Source organism: Aspergillus clavatus, genomic scaffold, assembly GCF_000002715.2.
Source record: "Aspergillus clavatus NRRL 1 1099423829750 genomic scaffold, whole genome shotgun sequence".
Lineage (NCBI taxonomy): Eukaryota > Fungi > Ascomycota > Eurotiomycetes > Eurotiales > Aspergillaceae > Aspergillus > Aspergillus clavatus.
The window spans coordinates 951,539-969,089 of NW_001517110.1; the positions used below are offsets into that span (position 1 = coordinate 951,539).

At 56.8% G+C, this 17,551-nt stretch overlaps 8 protein-coding genes across 8 annotated transcripts, besides 8 other annotated features; 2 read left to right on the forward strand and 6 right to left on the reverse strand.

Moving 5' to 3' along the window:
* Nucleotides 1–925: 925 nt before the first annotated feature.
* On the forward strand, nt 926–2,647 carry ACLA_003600 (cytochrome P450; the record flags this gene model as incomplete). The annotated part of the gene is made up of 4 exons (XM_001276372.1): nt 926–1,144; nt 1,207–1,840; nt 1,896–2,218; nt 2,273–2,647. 4 exons carry the CDS (start codon nt 926–928, stop codon nt 2,645–2,647), a joined length of 1,551 nt encoding a protein of 516 aa, XP_001276373.1.
* Nucleotides 2,648–2,934: 287 nt separating this feature from the next.
* Nucleotides 2,935–5,230, forward strand: ACLA_003610 (putative C6 transcription factor; the record flags this gene model as incomplete). Its single annotated transcript, XM_001276373.1, has 3 exons — nt 2,935–3,035; nt 3,084–3,966; nt 4,034–5,230. 3 exons carry the CDS (start codon nt 2,935–2,937, stop codon nt 5,228–5,230), a joined length of 2,181 nt encoding a protein of 726 aa, XP_001276374.1.
* Nucleotides 4,472–4,496: a microsatellite.
* Nucleotides 5,011–5,034: a microsatellite.
* Nucleotides 5,231–5,559: 329 nt separating the features above from the next.
* Nucleotides 5,560–5,593: a microsatellite.
* Nucleotides 5,560–5,594: a microsatellite.
* On the reverse strand, nt 5,589–7,711 carry ACLA_003620 (transcription factor domain-containing protein; the record flags this gene model as incomplete). The annotated part of the gene is made up of 4 exons (XM_001276374.1): nt 5,589–6,615; nt 6,666–6,842; nt 6,888–7,051; nt 7,106–7,711. 4 exons carry the CDS (start codon nt 7,709–7,711, stop codon nt 5,589–5,591), a joined length of 1,974 nt encoding a protein of 657 aa, XP_001276375.1.
* Nucleotides 7,560–7,584: a microsatellite.
* Nucleotides 7,712–8,168: 457 nt separating the features above from the next.
* ACLA_003630 (bZIP transcription factor JlbA/IDI-4) lies at nt 8,169–8,943 on the reverse strand (the record flags this gene model as incomplete). Its single annotated transcript, XM_001276375.1, has 2 exons — nt 8,169–8,847; nt 8,870–8,943. 2 exons carry the CDS (start codon nt 8,941–8,943, stop codon nt 8,169–8,171), a joined length of 753 nt encoding a protein of 250 aa, XP_001276376.1.
* Nucleotides 8,944–9,712: 769 nt separating this feature from the next.
* Nucleotides 9,713–9,747: a microsatellite.
* Nucleotides 9,748–10,516: 769 nt separating this feature from the next.
* Nucleotides 10,517–11,527, reverse strand: ACLA_003640 (ankyrin repeat protein; the record flags this gene model as incomplete). Its single annotated transcript, XM_001276376.1, has 1 exon — nt 10,517–11,527. The coding sequence occupies one exon, from the start codon at nt 11,525–11,527 to the stop codon at nt 10,517–10,519; it is 1,011 nt and encodes a 336-aa protein (XP_001276377.1).
* Nucleotides 11,528–12,320: 793 nt separating this feature from the next.
* Nucleotides 12,321–14,278, reverse strand: ACLA_003650 (MFS transporter; the record flags this gene model as incomplete). Its single annotated transcript, XM_001276377.1, has 3 exons — nt 12,321–12,618; nt 12,668–13,789; nt 13,878–14,278. 3 exons carry the CDS (start codon nt 14,276–14,278, stop codon nt 12,321–12,323), a joined length of 1,821 nt encoding a protein of 606 aa, XP_001276378.1.
* Nucleotides 13,825–13,866: a microsatellite.
* Nucleotides 13,832–13,865: a microsatellite.
* A 938-nt stretch (nt 14,279–15,216) lies between the features above and the next one.
* Nucleotides 15,217–15,437, reverse strand: ACLA_003660 (uncharacterized protein; the record flags this gene model as incomplete). The annotated part of the gene is made up of 2 exons (XM_001276378.1): nt 15,217–15,266; nt 15,317–15,437. 2 exons carry the CDS (start codon nt 15,435–15,437, stop codon nt 15,217–15,219), a joined length of 171 nt encoding a protein of 56 aa, XP_001276379.1.
* A 246-nt stretch (nt 15,438–15,683) lies between these two features.
* Nucleotides 15,684–16,446, reverse strand: ACLA_003670 (uncharacterized protein; the record flags this gene model as incomplete). The annotated part of the gene is made up of 4 exons (XM_001276379.1): nt 15,684–15,948; nt 16,000–16,029; nt 16,081–16,142; nt 16,207–16,446. 4 exons carry the CDS (start codon nt 16,444–16,446, stop codon nt 15,684–15,686), a joined length of 597 nt encoding a protein of 198 aa, XP_001276380.1.
* Nucleotides 16,447–17,551: the final 1,105 nt, after the last annotated feature.

The window sequence follows — 17,551 nt, forward strand, 5'->3', positions numbered from 1 at the left end:
GCAAAATCCATTAGATAGTTCAGATGTACATCATGTCACGTCTACAGTCCCAGTCGCAATCCCCGTCGCCATCGCCGTCGTCGTCGTCGCAGCCCTACTATCTTTCTGCCCAACATGCTCATCATCGCAACGAAGCACCACGCCCTGCAGACTTGCCACTAAACGCACACGCACACCCATATCCCAGTCGCGGCATCCATCTGCCAAAGCCACATCTCTATCTCTATCCGTCCCCCTACCCGCACCTCCGCCGAGCATATCGCGGTATGTCACCCACCCCCCGTGTTCCCCATGAATATGTGCTTGCTGACCCAACTCCGGATTGGAAACTAGCTCTCGATTCACCGCAACAAGTCCAAGCCAAGCAGACGCGCGCTGTTCATTCTCAACCCCACCCCCGCATCCTAGACGACAGTTTCCTGCGGCGGGCGTATAAGCGGGGCGCGGGGAGCTCGGCGCGGGCGAAAGGCAGTGGCAGAGCTGGTGGGGGGCAGATTTATTTCCATCATTGGGTGCCGAAGGGAAAATGAGATGAGATTAGACTACTATTTGAGTGTGTGTGTGTGTGGGAGTGGGAGATGGACTCCCGGACGTTGGTATAATTCAGGTCTAGTTTGGCCACCGCGGAATGCGCATTCCGCAATGCCGCGCTGCTGGCCTCGGCCGACGGTGTGATCAGCGAATCCGGGTCTGACAATCCCTGACTTGCGACATGGATTGTTACGTATTAATCAACTAGGCGCTTAGCGGGGGAGGAACTTGCAGCAGGTAAGGGATGGGAGGGACGAGGGACCGCTGGGTATACGCGGAGGGCCGGAAATATGCCCGTGTGGATTGTGTATATAAAGAATGGATGCCAGCAGTTGGAGACTGGCGTTGGAATAGATCTTCCAAAACCCCTGTGCTATCATTGCAATTCGCTAGCATGACGCTGCAGACTCTCGCCTTCGCCGTCGTCGCGGCGGTCTACCTGGTCATCCGCTACTTGAACCGCACCGACGTGCCCAAGATCAAGGGCATTCCCGAGATTCCTGGAGTGCCTCTGTTTGGCAATTTGTTACAGCTGGGCGATCAGCATGCCACCGTGGCGGCCAAATGGGCGAAGCAGTACGGTCCGGTCTTCCAGGTGCGCATGGGAAATCGAGTATGTACCGATCTTCTGGATACCCTCACGGCAGACAGCTAAACAAACACCACCACCGCCAGCGCATCGTCTTCGCCAACAGCTTCGACTCCGTCCGTCAGCTCTGGATCAAAGACCAGTCCGCCCTCATCTCGCGTCCGACCTTCCACACCTTCCACAGCGTCGTCTCCAGCTCGCAGGGCTTCACCATCGGCACCTCACCCTGGGACGAGTCGTGCAAGCGCCGCCGCAAAGCCGCCGCCACGGCGCTGAACCGACCCGCCGTGCAGTCGTACATGCCCATCGTCGACCTGGAGGCGACGGCAAGCATCAAGGAGCTGCTGAAGAACGGCCAGAACGGCGCCGTGGAGCTCAATCCGACCGCGTACTTCCAGCGGTTCGCGCTCAACACCAGCCTGACCCTGAACTATGGCTTCCGCATCGAGGGCAACGTGGACGACCAGCTGCTGCGCGAGATCGTCGATGTCGAGCGCGGAGTCTCGAACTTCCGTAGCACCAGCAACAACTGGCAGGATTACATCCCGCTGCTGCGGATTCTGCCCAAGACGAATCGCGAGGCTGAGGAGTTCCGTGAGCGCCGGGATAAGTACCTGACCTACCTGCTGGATATCCTCAAGGACCGCATCGCCAAGGGAATCGACAAGCCGTGCATTACGGGGAATATTCTGAAGGATCCCGAGGCCAAGCTCAACGAGGGTATGTTTTCCTTTCCATCTCTCCGCAAAAGTCCCGCTGAAGCTGACGATCCCAGCCGAGGTCAAATCCATCTGCCTGACCATGGTCTCCGCCGGCCTCGACACCGTCCCCGGCAACCTGATCATGGGCATCGCCTACCTGGCCTCCGAGGACGGCCAGCGCATCCAGCAAAAGGCCTACGACGAGATCATGAAGGTCTACCCCAACGGTGAGGCCTGGGAGAAGTGTCTGGTCGAGGAAAAGGTCCCCTATGTCACCGCTCTGGTCAAGGAAACCCTGCGCTTCTGGACCGTCATCCCCATCTGTCTACCCCGGGAGAGCACCAAGGATATCGTCTACAACGGTGCGACCATCCCTGCTGGCACCACGTTCTTCATGGTATGTCCCTTTCCTGTTTCCTTTTTCGAAGGAATCAGTTACTCACGAGTCCAGAACGCCTATGCCGCCGACTACGACGCCGACCACTTCAAATTCCCCGAGAAATTCATCCCTGAGCGCTACCTCGACGTCGGAGAGGGCTCTGGTACGCCTCACTACGGCTACGGTGCCGGCTCCCGCATGTGTGCCGGCTCGCACCTGGCCAACCGCGAGCTCTTCACGGCCTACATCCGCCTCATCACGGCGTTCACCATGCATCCGGCGCGAGACCCCACTGACCGGCCCATCCTGGACGCCATCGAGTGTAATGACATCCCCACAGCGCTGACAACAGAGCCAAAGCCGTTCAAGGTGAGCTTCAAGCCGCGGGATGCGAAGACGTTGCAGCGGTGGATCGAGGAGAGCGACGAGCGGACGAGGGAGCTGTAGGAGGTGTAAGCGTACCATGTATATAATGTTATTGGATGACGTACAAATAGCGTTTGCCATAAAATGTGCCAGCATGAATGGGACTGAACTGATTAGCGAAACAAATCACGACCATCCCGAGTGCAATGAACCGTTGAATAGAGATACTGAAATGAATGCCTTGGGGATCAGGCATCTACCTCGGCAGCGGAATTCCCCGCCTTTCCTGCCTGTTTTTCTTCTCCTGCAGCGCTTTCTCTCTCTTTAAACAACTTCTCTCTGGTCGGTTTCTCTGTCTACACTGGGCTATGGATCCCTCAGAACCTCCTTTGCCATCCCCGCAGGACCAGCCCCCCGAGAGCGGGTCTTATCCGCGGAAACGACGGCGGAAATACATCGCCAAAGCATGGTATGGTACCTCCCGCCTCACCAGCGCTCAACCACTAATGCCACGCAGTAACGAATGCAAACGTCGCAAGATCAAATGCAACGGCCAGGCGCCATGCCATCGCTGCGGACGCCAGCGCATCGCCTGCATCTACGCGGACAATCCGCGCGAAACCGTAGCAGAGCCCCCGTATGGACCTCCCAGCTCCTATCCTGCCACAACCCATGCTGACCGCACCCGCCCAAGAACCCTCTCCCACCTGCTCGACCGGATGACCGCCATGCAGGAGCAGATCGCCTCGCTCTCCGCTGCCGTCTACGCCCTCACGCGCTCCGCGGCCTCCCCGCGCCAGGACCCCGCGCCGCCCGCGCGACCCTTCCGCCGCCTCTCCACCGCCAAGGATCTCCCCTTCCAGGGCCCCACGACCTCGGCCTTCAGCTTCGACCTGGCCAAGTCCAGCCTGCAGCAGCGCGGGATTGTCGGGCGTACCGAGCCGGACTCGGAGACGCGGGAGCTGTCGCCGTCACCCTCGCCGCCGGGATCGCCATCGCCATCACCGGCGCTGGACGGGCCGGACGTGCAGGCGCGCGGCGACCCGCTGTGGACGATCGGGAAGAGCGAGGCGCTCCGTCTGTGCCGCGTGTACGAGGAGGAGATGGGGATTATGTACCCCGTGCTGGAGCTGGGGCAGTTGCTGGCGCAGGTCGAGGCGCTGTATGGGTCGATGGAGCGGTGTTCGTGGCCGCGGGCGCGGCGCGGCCCGTCCGGTAGCGGGCTCGATGGCACGGACGACGTGCATATCCTGCGGCTGGTGTTTGCGTGTGCGCTGACGGCGGAGGCGAGTGGCCGCAGCGAGCTGGCGATGCGCCTGTTTGAGAGTGTGCGCGATGTGGCGGATAATTGTGTCTGGGGGGTGCCGGAGATCAGTAGTATTATCTTTCTGACGTTGGTGGTGGGTTTTCCCCCCTTCCCTGCTACACTTGACTTGAGGGAATTGGCGCTTTGTGCTGACTGCGCAGGCCATCTTCTATTTCCAGATGGACGAGGAAACGCTGGCGTGGCGCACCATCGGCCTCGTCGAGCGCATGTGTCTGGAGAAAGGACTGCACCGGCGCGCGACGCTGAACCACCCCAGCGTGGTGGCCGCCGGCCGCGACCGCGTCCTCTGCCTGTTCTGGTCCATCTACACGCTGGACATGCGCTGGAGCTTCGGCACGGGCATGCCCTTCTCGCTTGAGGACAGCGACATCGACCCCTGGCTGCCGGAGCCCGAGGAGAAGACCCCGTACCTGCGCGTGATGATCCGGTATAGCCGCATCGCCGCGCGCGTGTGGAAGTTCATCGCCGCCTTCAACAACACCGGCGAGATCCGCAAGGACGAGATGAACTATCTGGACTGGCAGGTGCTGCAGTGGGCCGCGGCCATCCCGGAGTCACTGCGCCTGGGTAGTAATACTAGCACCAGCACCAGCACCAGCACCAGAGCCACCGGCGACGCACCAGAGCCCCGCAGCCTGCGCCGGCTGCGCTCTCTGCTGGCCCTGCGCGGCAACCAGCTGCGCATGCTCATCCACCGGCCCGTGCTGCACTCGGCCACGCACATCGTGCGGTACCCAGCCGAGTGCCAGACCGTCGTGGACCTGGCGCAGGACACGATCCGCTTCATCACGCGGCTCAACGAGACCTCGGACATCTACCAGCTGCAGCAGGTTGCGTTCAACTGGTTCCTGGTGTCGGCGCTGGCCGTGCTCTTCCTGGCCGTGGCGCAGACGCCGGCGCGGTTCGCCGCGCGCTGCCGCGAGGAGTTCTACCTGGCGCTGAAGCTGGTCAAGGGCTTCTCGACGCAGTCGTACATCTCGCGCCGGCTGTGGAAGTCGATCCGCGGTCTGCGCGAGCTGGGGCCCCAGGTGGGGTTGCAGTGTCGGCGGCCGGGCGAGGACGAGGTCGAGGTCGAGGATGGTCGGCAGACTGGCGTCCAGCAACCTGTTACCGCTGAGGCGGCGGCGGCGGCGGCGGCGGCCAGTACGCACAGCCACACGCCGCAGGACGGGGCGCAGATGACGCAGGAGCTGATGCAGTGGTTTGAGGCCGTGGGGGCGCTGGAGACTCAGATCATGGGGGTGGGCGCGCAGGTCGATGTGGCGAGTGGGTATGTACACATACCCATGCTGGACTATGGCGGGGATCTGTCGAGTGTCATGCGAGATCTCTTCTAGGATGTGTATCCTGCAGTGTACTAGTGATGGTAGTAGAGTGTATTGCCATATGGCGTCTATCTCTCTCCCGAGCTATCTGATGTTATCTGATGCTACGTAGGAACCCATCATCCCCGGTATCCTGGAGGCCATCGACAGGGCCACGGCTGGGAATGCCGCCATTCACAACGCTTCTCTTCTGCCCCAGACTTGCCCCAGCTCCACTCTTATCAGCCATCGGCCCGACAATGAGGGTGTATGTATGTATATAGGTTATATGGTCCAAGAGGAAACGGTGATTCATATACATGCAGTATGTACAATCGCAGCGGGGGTTGGTGGCAGCTGGACTATGTATGCTATGCTATGCTATGCTATGCTATGCCTGTCCCAGACTCAGGTTCTCGTACTTGTGCAGCATGTCCCTGACCCCGGACGCCGCATATCCGTGCCCTCCGTCCGTGGCCCCCAGCTTGTCCAGCCCATCTACATACCCATCCCACTTCCCCTTGGCATTGGCATTGGCATTGGCCGTCCCGTTTTTCGTCCCCGTCGGCGCCCGTGGCCACCCAAACAACTCCTTGATCTCCTCCGACACGTCCGGCGACGCTAACACGCGCGCTTCCTGGCCGCGCGCGGGCACCGACTCGCGGAAGATATGGAACAGGTTCCGACCAACCTGCGAGCGGCACGCGATGACGGAGAAGGCGCTGGTGAGGGACAGGAAGTCGCGGTCGAGGATGTCGAAGGCCGGGTGGTCGAGCATCGTGAAGAGGGCGATCATGATTGCATACGTGATGAACGGGTGGCTGCGGCCGATGCCGTACTGGTCGCGGTGGAGCTGCACGAGGGCAGAGATTTGGCGGGCGGAGGCGAGGCTTTGTTCTGTGGCGCGCGCCTGGAGGCGTTCGCTGGTGGGGAGCGAGGGGCGTGTGTGCCCGTCGGGCGAGAAGAAGTGGTGCACGCCGAAACCGTCGCGGGCGAGGCTGATCATGGTGCTGTGGTAGCGCATCCTGCATGACTGTGAGTGGGTGAGCGGTGGAGGGCGTGCCAGGGCCGTGGGGACGAACCATAGTAGGAGGATGTGTGCCGGGGGCCGGTTGGCCGGGTCGAAAGACTCGGGCAACTGGCCCTCCCATTCGCGCAATTTCCCTTCCAACTCCTTCTTGCCCTGGTACTGGTCGACATGGGGCCGAGGATCCTGGTAGAGGTGGCGGGAGAGATCCCGGGCAATGAAGGACAGCCGACATGCCTCGTCAAAGTATTGACTGAGGAAGGATGGCATTCCGGGCTTGCCCGTCGGATAGGGGGCCCATTCGTCGGTGGGGCGGGTCTCGTTGCGGGCGATGCGCTCGACGCTGACTCGACTGACCCGGCTGGGTTTGCGGAAGTTGGTGTGGACGACGCTTGTCAATGAGCATTGACGATGTCGCGAAGGGGCGGGGGAGCAGCCTACCTGTCGACTTGGAAGAGACCCCAGGCGGTGCGTTTGATGGATGAGCGCATCTCGTCCGACATCTGGAGTTTGTTCAGATCCAGATCCTCGCTGTTGATAATACCCAGTGATTCGCCCATCTCAATCGCTCGATGGAGCATGGTGTAGCCCAGGCCATCGTCGCCAGACATGGAGTATCTGCGCGGGTTAGTAGAATCCAGCCAGACAGGAACGGAGGCTCACCGTTCGTAAAGAAGAAGAGTTGCCTGGAGAGATGCGAGTCGAACACTCCTCCCCCGCTCGAGTTGGTAACTGGGCATCAGTCGTTCCGCTTCGGCCAGGAAGTCGCTTCCTTTTGTTTTGATATCACCGGGGATTGCATACGCCTCGGAATACTGGGAATAGTGCTGCCAGACATGATTAGTCCCACAAATGGCATCAAACCCTCAAACGACACATACACAAGCATTGGCGAGCATGGCATTGACCAAAAACGGACTACACAGATCCGAATTGACATTCCCCAGCGACATGTGATGCACAAAGGCATTGCAGTCGACAAACGCGTAGAATGGATAATCCCAGGTGAAGTACAGCGAGATCAGATGCGAAACCAGCGCATCGTCGTCCGTGACCGTCGTCCACGGCTTCGGCGGCACCTTATACGGCGCGACATCGCACAGATACTGCAGATCCATGACCTTGGGCCGGAACGCAGGCTCGCCGCTCCCAATGCCAACCCGCTCCTGCATCTCCTCCAGCTGCTCCCGTGTGTCGCCATCATCGTCGCAGCCGGCCGCCTGCATGTCCTTGAGCGTGCGGTCCACGAACCACCGCAGCTCGTGCAGCGACGCCTCGGCCCGGATCATGCCTAGTAGGGTCTGCGCGTGCGCCTCGTCGACGCACCGCATGGCCCGCAGCAGATCGCGCAGCAGATCGCGGTGGTAGTTCGGGTCATCGCTGTCCAGGATCAGGTTCGTCGCGACCTCGGCGACGTCGCCCATGCGGTCCTCGGTGACATCGGGCCGGTCGAGGGATGCGCAGCCCGTGCAGGGTGCCAGCGCCATGCTCTAATTTCGGATGTTAGCTTTTTCGGGAGCTTCCCTTCGGTGTGATAGACCCCGATGGCATTAGTGCACCGACCTTGGCTTGTCCATTGTGGGTGGTGTGCTCAGACATTACTGGGTAGAGCGAGCTCCCCTGGGCCGGACAGCCCACTTGAGATCAGGAAAACAGTCTGGTGAGATAGAAGCGATGCCCACTGATGGAAGGGAAGGTAAGGGCATGAAGGGCGAGACTAGAAGGCATCCATGTGAAGAGAGAAAGAGAGTTCGATCGTCCACAAACGCAGACTTTTGTGCTTGCCGGTCCAGCATGATGTCAAATGACGTCAGATCTGTTGCTTGGAAGTTGCTCGCGATGCCGTCCAAAGATCGAAGACTGAAGAATGGACTTTTTCTACAACGGCTACGACTTCACGGACATCCCTTGAACACAGACTGCATTGCTACACCTACACAACTGCTACTTCTTCGTCTTCAACAGTCCTCGCAACGCATCCGTCTCCCCCTCCAGCTTGGACACCCGCATCTTCAACTCGTCTCGCTCGCGCTTCACCTGCTCCAGTTCCGCCTCCAGTTGGTTCATGCGGTCGACTCGGCGCTGACGGTACCGTCGCGCTGCCATGGTGTTCAGCTGGCGCTTCGAGACGCGGTTGGACGACTCCTTGGGCGACTTGTCATCCGAGCGTGTGACGGATCGGGACAGGGCTTGGGCCTGGGCCTGGAATTGGGGCTGGGACGGTAGAAGGAGCGCCGCAGTTGACGCGTCGAGCTGGGTATCGGACGAGTCCGTGTCGGGGGATTCATGGAAGAAATTCATGGCGTCGTTCATGTCGAGAAGCGGGGGCGCCGGGATGGCGGTGAAGTCGATGGAAACGGGAGCCTGGGCGGGAGCGAAGCTCTCGAGGGGCAAGTCATATGGTGAGTTGGAGGATCCAGTAGTCAGACTCTGGTAATCCACGTCGGACGGCAGGAAGGCAGAAGGGTCGGTATCGTAGAAGGCGTCGAGCGTAGGAAATGCGGTGGCAAAATCAGATTCGGAAAAGACAAACGGCGCCGAACAAAAGGAAGCAGTAGGGTCGTCAAACGGAGAAGAAGAAGAAGAGACAGAGAGCGAATGCGGATGAGGATGGAGATGCCCACTGGGACTTGAACTATGCCAACTCCTGCCGCTGAGGCTGGAAGAAGGCTCGGACGGTCTGGCGGGCCACCTGCACAGATATGGCGGTGACGGACATTGCTGTATGCTTTAGGCCGGGTCCTCGGACCCGGACGGACTTTTCAAAGCGAGAAAAGAAGAGCTTGGGATCGTCTACGGCGACGATGGAGCGGATGGAGAGAAAAGAAGGAGAGAAGGGCTGATGGAATGGCCTGGGGAAGCCGCCGTTTTAAGGCCGCCAGGGTGGGGCTGCCTCAGGCCACGCCGACTCCGATTGGGGGGTTTATTTTAAGTCCAGTCGTCGGCTTAGGTTGTAGTGTGTACATCGATTTCTTGGATCTCTTTCTTTCTTGATCTTATTGTTATTGTTTCACTAGGATTGTACTCGCAATCGAGCATCGATTCCACTAAATGTAATGTAGGCGAGTCAGTCGGTGCTTCAACCAGCGGAACCATATCACATCACATCATGATCTGTCAAGTCAGAAGATGTCGACTCCTCAGCTTGAGACGGTCTTCCACTTCGTCCCAAGAGCTTCAGTGATGCAAGGCATTTCAGCTGGGAGGTATAATCATTCTTGAAGATATAGGAATGGATAGAGGAGGAGGAAGGAAAGTGTGGCACTGCCAGACGGCTCAGACTTACCAAGATTTCCATAGCAATTGCTTCTATCATCTCAACATCTTGATCGGCTATACTTACTATGCTACCAGGCAATGAATCAATATCTCAATGCTCGAATTCCTTATATCTATCTACTGTAGTCTGTACGATCATCACCGTCGCTCATTGTGAGTCGAAATGACCAGCTTCATAGATACAATCCCATCGTATGAATCTTTTGTCTATCATCAGCCATCATCAGCCATCATCCTCCATCATCCTCACTCATTCTCCACCATCTTTCGTACTTGTCTCTCTCTGTCTCTCTCTCTCACTGTTGATATCAAGATCATTCAGGGTCTGCTGATTGGCCAGTCTGTGCATATCCCAAATAGGCTAATGCAGACCCACTCTTGAATGCCAAGACATGTGCGAAAATGAGTCATGTTGAGTCACGGTTTCCCATTGGTCAATGATATGGATAAAGTGGATAGTAGAGTTCCAGCCCCACACTTATAATCTCACCCGCGTGGATCCTTTCTCTTTTGGGAATTTGCTGTTTCGGGGCTCCTTGAAGATATCAAAGAAGCAACACGTTTCACTCCACTCCGTATGCCGAGTCGGACTTCCTCGGTGCAGTGGGGAGATATCACCTATCTGGCCAAGGCGTATGATCCTGTCTTACCGTTTTCGTTCTACTATGTCCTTGGAAGCTACTCCGTACAAGATTCTGGTGGACTGAAACAGACCGTTGTATGAAGGGAATGGTATTCAACTTGTGGGGTAAGAAGGATGGGATTCAAGCAAAAGAATCACTTACCATCTACTGCTCATTCCAGCGGTCAGATCTTTATGAATGAGTGTCCTACAATCATCTGGACTGGAGGCTATTCCAAGCTTTACGATGATATTCATTAAAGCTGTGGTGTCAGGATGATTGCATTGAGACTATGGAAATACCAAAAGCATTGGAAAGGAAACCAAGGTAAGTGGCCCAGTTCAAGGACGTCAAGTCCAGAGACGAGGTTTGGACAGTCATCGGCACCCCCTAAGCACTTTCTTGCTTGAGGAGCGGAATTAGGTGCGGGTTATTAGCCGCCTCGGCCATCGACATCGCTGTCTTGCCGTTCTGCGAGACAATCTCAGGATCAGCGCCGTGCGCCAACAGCCATTTAATTGCCTTCGCGCGATCATGCCACCTTTCAGCCGCAGCGGTCATGAGGGGCGTGTACCCTTCAAGCGAACTGCCCTGGTTGATTTGCTCCGGGATGCGAAGGTACAGCCACTCGAAAAAATCCATGTTGTTATTCGCTTCCGCGGCGGCATGCCACGCAGTTCGGCCCTGTTCAGGCAGCACAGCCCTCGAGAGATCGATCCCATCAGCCAGTAATTCCTCCGCAAAGGCCGCATCAGCGTGCCGGCAGAGCTGATAGTGAGTGACGGGGTACATATACGCCGTCCAGTTGTCCAAGCGGCGCACCCGCAGCCACATCCGGCGAAACATCTCCTTGCTGGAGTAGGCAGCCAGAGTCAGGAGACACGGGGCGGAATCGCCAAGACGCGCAAAACCAAGCAGGTGAGCCGGGTCCATCTCATCGATGAGCAGCGCAGCCACGTCGTCGGATGTGCCCCAGACAAGCGCGAGTCCTAGCAGAGTCCAGCCGTTCTTGCTGTACGACAAGACATCCAGGCCTGCCTCGATGAGTATCTTCATCACCCGCACCTCATTACCCCGAATGACCCCTGCGATGGGATCCGAGCCTCGGATGATGGGCACTTCGAGGGGGAAGCAAATGCCGTTCGTGCTGATGTGGTTCGGCCCGAGCATATCATTATGGTATGCGTCAACGCTGGCGGCATCTGGAATCGTTAGACTGTTGTTTGCAATGAATTTGACCTTAATTACCTCGATGGCATGGTCCGCCAGGTCCTCGATTTCTCGGACGATGCGGCGGAGCTCCTGGTCGTCGAACGTCTCGAGAATTAATTGAGTTAGTTCGGCGGGTAGAATATCCCCAGCGCTGCGGCAGCGGAGAGCAACAGGTTGGGTGTCGGACATGGTGGATGTAATTGATCGGTATGTTAGAAGAACTGGTTAGCAGAATGAAGATGATTGACAGCAGTCGTGATATCGTCAGAGGAGTATGCGAGGGTGGAATTGGAATGCAGTCTGGTGGATAGTCAAGCCTTATATATACCTGCTTCAAATCCATACACAAGACATTCGTCAAAAAGAGACATTGTCCGCGGCTCTTTCCTACCTATTGAATGTCTTGATCTGAGCTCTCCTCCAAGCTCAAGAAAGACGAAAGCGAGTTCTTTGAGCCGAGCAAGGACAACAGAGTGGTCTTTCTTCCTTCGTTGTCAGTGACAATGTCTATGTGATGGTATCTGCGAAATTTGACCAGGCATTATCCCGAACAAAGCATTGTCTCACTCTGAACAGGGTATAGAAGACTCACTTGGCGCTGAGAGACAAAGCCGTCAAATGTGCCATTGTCAAATATTTCTACATCTGCCTCTAGATGCTGTCGCCTTGAGAGATGCGATCGATCATCCTCTAATATCAATCTGTATCCTATACATACCGCTAAAGTCATATCCACCGGTTCCACCAAAGCGGAGCATGATATTCAAGACATGTCTCATGCTCAAAGCCCAAGCACCTAGTGAAACCCTCACAAGAGCTGGATCTGGGGTATATGATAGGGATTCCATTCGTGCTATACATAGTGATTTGTTGTTCATCCACGCAGAATTGATCGCCAAGGGGGGGAAGGGGGGGCTATGGACTGAGTCTCATTTTGATGCCTATTAGATTATGATATATACAGCATTGTTCCAGATTCCGTTCAGTCCCGACGTTCTGCCTCCCCATTCGCCCCAGTCACCTCCTCCCCGTCCTTCTCTGTCGGGACAGGTGCAGCCTCGTCCGGCTCAAAGGTCGGCGCGAAGTGACTCTTCATCCGCAGGCGTTTCCCATAAAAGTAGAAAATCACCGGGATGGGCACGAGCGCCGTGGCGACACAGCCGAGCAGCGTCGACGCCCACTGAATCCCCATACTGTTGAACATCTGGCGCGAGAACAGCGGGAAGCTGGCCGCGAGGATCGACCGGCAGAAGGTATTGGCGGCAATGGCCGACGCGGCACTATCACCATCAGCAGCTGTCATTCGAATTGAAAAAAAGAATCACTTACAACAGGAGATAGGTGTCGATCAGGTAATTGAACAACTGGATAAACACGACCAGCAGCCCAAACCCGGTAAACAGCCCGCTCAGCGTCGACGCAATCCACGGAATCTCATCCGTGAACCCCGTCCAGCCAAACCAGAAGATGCCAGCCGCAAACAACGCCCCGCCGGCCATCACCGGCGGCAGTCGCCACTCGGGCACCGGGATGCCCCCATTCGCCGCGAGCTTGGCGCTGTACGAGCGGCCGGCGACGAGACAGATGTAGCCGCCGGCGATCAGCAGGCCGGCCACCATGCCGAAGAGCGGCAGGCCGCCGACGCCGGCGTTCATGTGGTACACGCCCTGGTAGACGAGCGTGTAGGCGGTCAGGAAGCAGTAGAGCAGGCCGTAGATGAAGCTGAGGTAGAGGGTGACGGCGAGGATGAGGGGTTCGCGGACGAGGAGGCGCAGCGGGCGCGAGAAGTTGTTGACCAGGAGCTCGCGCAGGTCGACTTCGATTTCCTCCTGTTTGGCGTGGATGCCCCAGTTGCGGGTGCGGCGGCGCAGCTCGGCGGCTTTCTCGACGAGGATGACGGGCGGGTAGGATTCCTGCAGGAAGCAGAAGTTGAGGAGCAGGGCGGCGAAGCCCATGAAGGCGGGGATGTAGGCGGTCCAGCGCCAGCCGAGATAGGACATGTTGATGAACCCGCCGATGAAGGGGGCGAGCAGCGGGCCCAGGAAGACCATGCTGGAGAACATGGCGATGGCCACGCCGCGGAACCGGTTGTCGAAGATGTCGGAGAAGATGGCCGCGACGACGGCGAGCGGACAGCTGCCGAACACGCCGCAGAAGAAGCGGCAGATGAGCAGCGTCTGCAGGTCCTTGGCGACGGCGACGGCGATGTTGAAGATCCCGAAGCCCAGCATGCCGAAGAGGATGGGCATCCGGCGGCCGCTCAGCTCGGAGAGGGGCGCCCAGACGAGCGGGCCAAAGGCGTAGCCGAGGATGTACAGCGAGCTGGAGAGCGTGGCGACCTCGACGCCGACGCCAAAGACGCGCGCCACGTTGCGCGTGGAGCTAGAGAAGACGGCCGAGTCGAAGGTCGAGCAGATGCTGGTGAACGCGAGGATGATCCCTGTGCAGAGTCTAACCCCACTTAGCATGCGATGATGAAGGGAAAAGCTGCCACTGCTGCTGCTGCTGCTGCTGCTGCGGCTACTGCTCACTCACTCACTTGCGGCGTGTGCTCCAGTTCTGCGGGTATAGAGGATCGTCGACCCCATCGAATTCCACCACGTAGTCTTCCCGATTCGGGAGTTGAGGAGGGTAGGGCTTGCCGGCGCCAAAGGCCGGCAGCGGCGCCTTGGCGGATGCACGACTCTTGATACTCTCGCCGACGGTGAGCGCATGTTGCAGGCGCTGTGTTTCGATGCGGTCGAGGGCTTGCGTCGTGGTCTGGTAACGCTCTAGATCGGTCTCGGTGCGGCGGGAATACATCGTCTGGAGCGGGGGTTCTGAGGAGTCGCTGCTGGAGGCGAACGAGTCCAGACTGTCGCGCGAGGAGCTGCTATGCTGGCTGGCATTCTCAACGGCATCCTGTTCGGCGCGCTCGATGGCCTGGTCGACGGCGTTCATGGCGATACTGGGGAGCGTGCGCAGTTCAAGCAAAGCATCACGCGGAGAGATCAAATTCAGGGAAGGACGGGCGTGTCAGATTCAATAAATAAATACTAAATACATCTTGGCCGAACCTAAATCTGAACCGTCATAGCCCATTCTTAGTGCCAATGGTCCATTATATTATCAATCCTCCACGCCCGCTACGTAAAGCACGACTGCACCAGTGGGGCGATTCTCCTTCGTTGCCACAAGAGAGACCAATCTCTCTCGGGCACCAAACGCTTTGGAGGGCCCGCAATTCGGGTGAGCAGAGGACAGGATTGCCGAATAGCCAGCACAGCCTGACTCCGGGCTGTTGATTCTTGTCAGCATCACGGCATTCTTTGTTTGATAAGAGAAGACTCTGTTCGGCACTTGGAGACGAGGATCAGTAATCACAACTCGTAATCACCACGGCTATACTGCTATCGGACTGTTGATGATACAGAATAGACGATCTTCTACGGCGTACGCTCTCAGCCTTATTCAATCCCAGCTATAATAATCATCAAATAATAATGTCTCGGAATTCGGATAGAAAAGGGGCCAGCCAGTCCCCCCACTCCCCGCCAACTGGCTTCATTGTGATATCTGGGGAATGGAGACTATCTTGATCCCAGACTCCCAGTGTTACAGACAAGCCATCCTGGATAACCCTAGTGATTGATGTATCCAGCCTTTCCCGGCGGATACCATTGTCTGGGCAGAGGAGAATTGATACAGAGATATGGAGAGATGCAGAGAATCTAGTGATAACTTCGAATGGATTGATATTCGTGGGACTACGTTTACACTATACTACGATCCCCCTAAGCTTTTGTCAAAGTACCATATATATATACATATCTCCCTTCCAGTTAGAAAGTAATGTCTGGACACACCTTCATAGCTGAGTTGGAATTACGACGGCTCTCCTAATCCTCCTGAAGAATGATCTCCTCCGCCAGCTTCTCCGCCAATATATCTATCCCCAGTCAGCATAATCTACACCTGTCCTGTTATCAAGATACTCACAGACAGTGGACTGCAGATGGAAGAAGGTCATGATGTTCTCGTGAATGAAGTCCAAGATCTCCTCATCACTCTGCACCTCCAGGCTGGGGAAATACTCCTCCCCAATTACGACAGGCGTCATCGCCTCACTGGCAAACGCCTCGCACGCGGTAGCTGGGGGAAAAAAAATGGGTGGTCCCACATGTTTTGGCCGACGCCTGGGAGGTCTACGAGAACGTCGATCTGGTGTTTCTGGAGGGCGCCGGCGGGTCCAATGCCGGACAGCATCAGTAGCTGGGGGGACTGGATGGCGCCGGCGCAGAGGACGACTTCCTTTCAGGCGGAGAGGATTGTATTTGAGCCCAGAATGCAGACGCCTGTGGCTCATTTAGAGGCCATCGATGTCGCTAAGGAACGCATCGGAGCTGCTGCGCGTCTCGTTGATCGGCTGGATCGTCGACGAGCAGTACTGAGTGCCCATCAGGGAACCAGAGTTGAAGTCCTTGGTATCGGGGATTCCTATTGCGTTCATGCCGAGTTTCATCCAGGTGGAAAACGCCATCGCATAGTTCGGATACGACACCTGGACTGGCCCAGGATTGTTGCGATCATCCACTGCCTCGGCCCATTGCAGCATGGATTGTTCTGTTGGCCTATTTCTCAATTCGCCTTTGCACAACCCACGAGAGTATCAGCACACCTACCGTTGGTAGATCATGTAATTCACGGCCGACCTGGCATCTTGTTGAGCATCTATTTAGCCATGTGAAGTGGGAGAGACCCACGATCCACCGAGACACTTCCCCCGTGGGAAATGAAGGCGCCGATAATTGCTACCGGGGCATCCCTCTGCCACAAATCCCCAGTCAATGGGAGACGAGATCGCTGGATCGGATCCAGATGGAAATCACCGCTGCAGCCGGCAACTCCGCCTGAGAGATGTCTTCGTAGCGGGAACCGGCCTCGATCACGGCGACTCGGAAGGAGCGCTGCGCCAGGCGAGTAGCCACGGTGAGGCCTGCTGTGCCACCTCCTACCACGATATAATCATAGACGGTGTCTTCTGCATGAGGCGTATGGGACGTTGCGGCACCCCAGGCATAGCCGGCCAGTGCGAGGGCGGCTGCCACGATATTGCGATATGTCGCCATGTTTGTGAGGTAGAACTACTGTGAAGCTAAACAAATTGGTCAGAGAGAGTTAGATATATCAATCGATTGCCTATGCAGGTGGCGTTAGATTTCATTTCGTGCGGCTGATCAGGAATGCTAAAGGAAACTGAAATGCCTCCTTCGCCTCCAAGACGTAACACCACTCCCGGGAGCTTACAAGTTACAATGATCATTCGTGTCTAGGGTTCCAAAACAAGGCGATATCGACTGGCTTGGTTCTAGCTCGGACCCAATCACAGCTAGTAGCACTATAGATGGCGTGGGATAGCCTCCTCTTCAGCTCTGACGATCAATCCTGTTGCGGCTTGCAGGACGATGTCGAGCGCCGCGGGGATGAAGTCCGGCATGGAGGTGCAGCTAGGTGGAAGGGTGCCCAGGGTGGATTGGATGAGGGCTAGGAGGGTGATGGTCCACGCTTTTGGTAGACATATCTTAGTGGTATCGTAGATGCGGTAAATGGACGATCGAGTATCTTCGACAGCGAATACTTGGACGCATATGGATGGGCTATCATGCTCTGCAGAAGTGTTTGGTTCTGCAGGCAATACAAAGACATTGCATTGCCGTCATTGCTGTTTCCTTGCAAGAATGTGGAGCCAACGGTTGAACCTATTCATGGCCTAGTGGATACTTATACTGGAATGTTGATTCTTCCGACTTTGCAAGTCGAGCGGAATGATGTGTAACTCAGCTCAAGCGCTGTCGAGACTTCGCGATATGCACGCCAGGAAGATCTGGCAGATCGACGCCCGCTCCTTTCTCCTCAAACTACGTAATGACAGCCAAGCCAGCAGAGTCCTGTTGATATGAGGTGTGTTTATCCTGTTATTGGGTCAGCTGAGCCGGGGTTCCGTCGGAGGTTTCGCTTGTAGTTTTTTCTCTGGTGGCTTGGCTTATATGGAGTAATATATACACCTGCAGAGTAGTGATCTAGTAGTTACTAGCAGCGGGAATAGGTTAGGTTGCCTTGCAAGGACATGTTGCCTGCAGATGCGCAAACGAGACACGGAGAAAACGCTGGACTTCAGCCCTATACTGTTCCAAGGACGAGTTGAATAAGCGATATCTAATATCTAATAGTTGG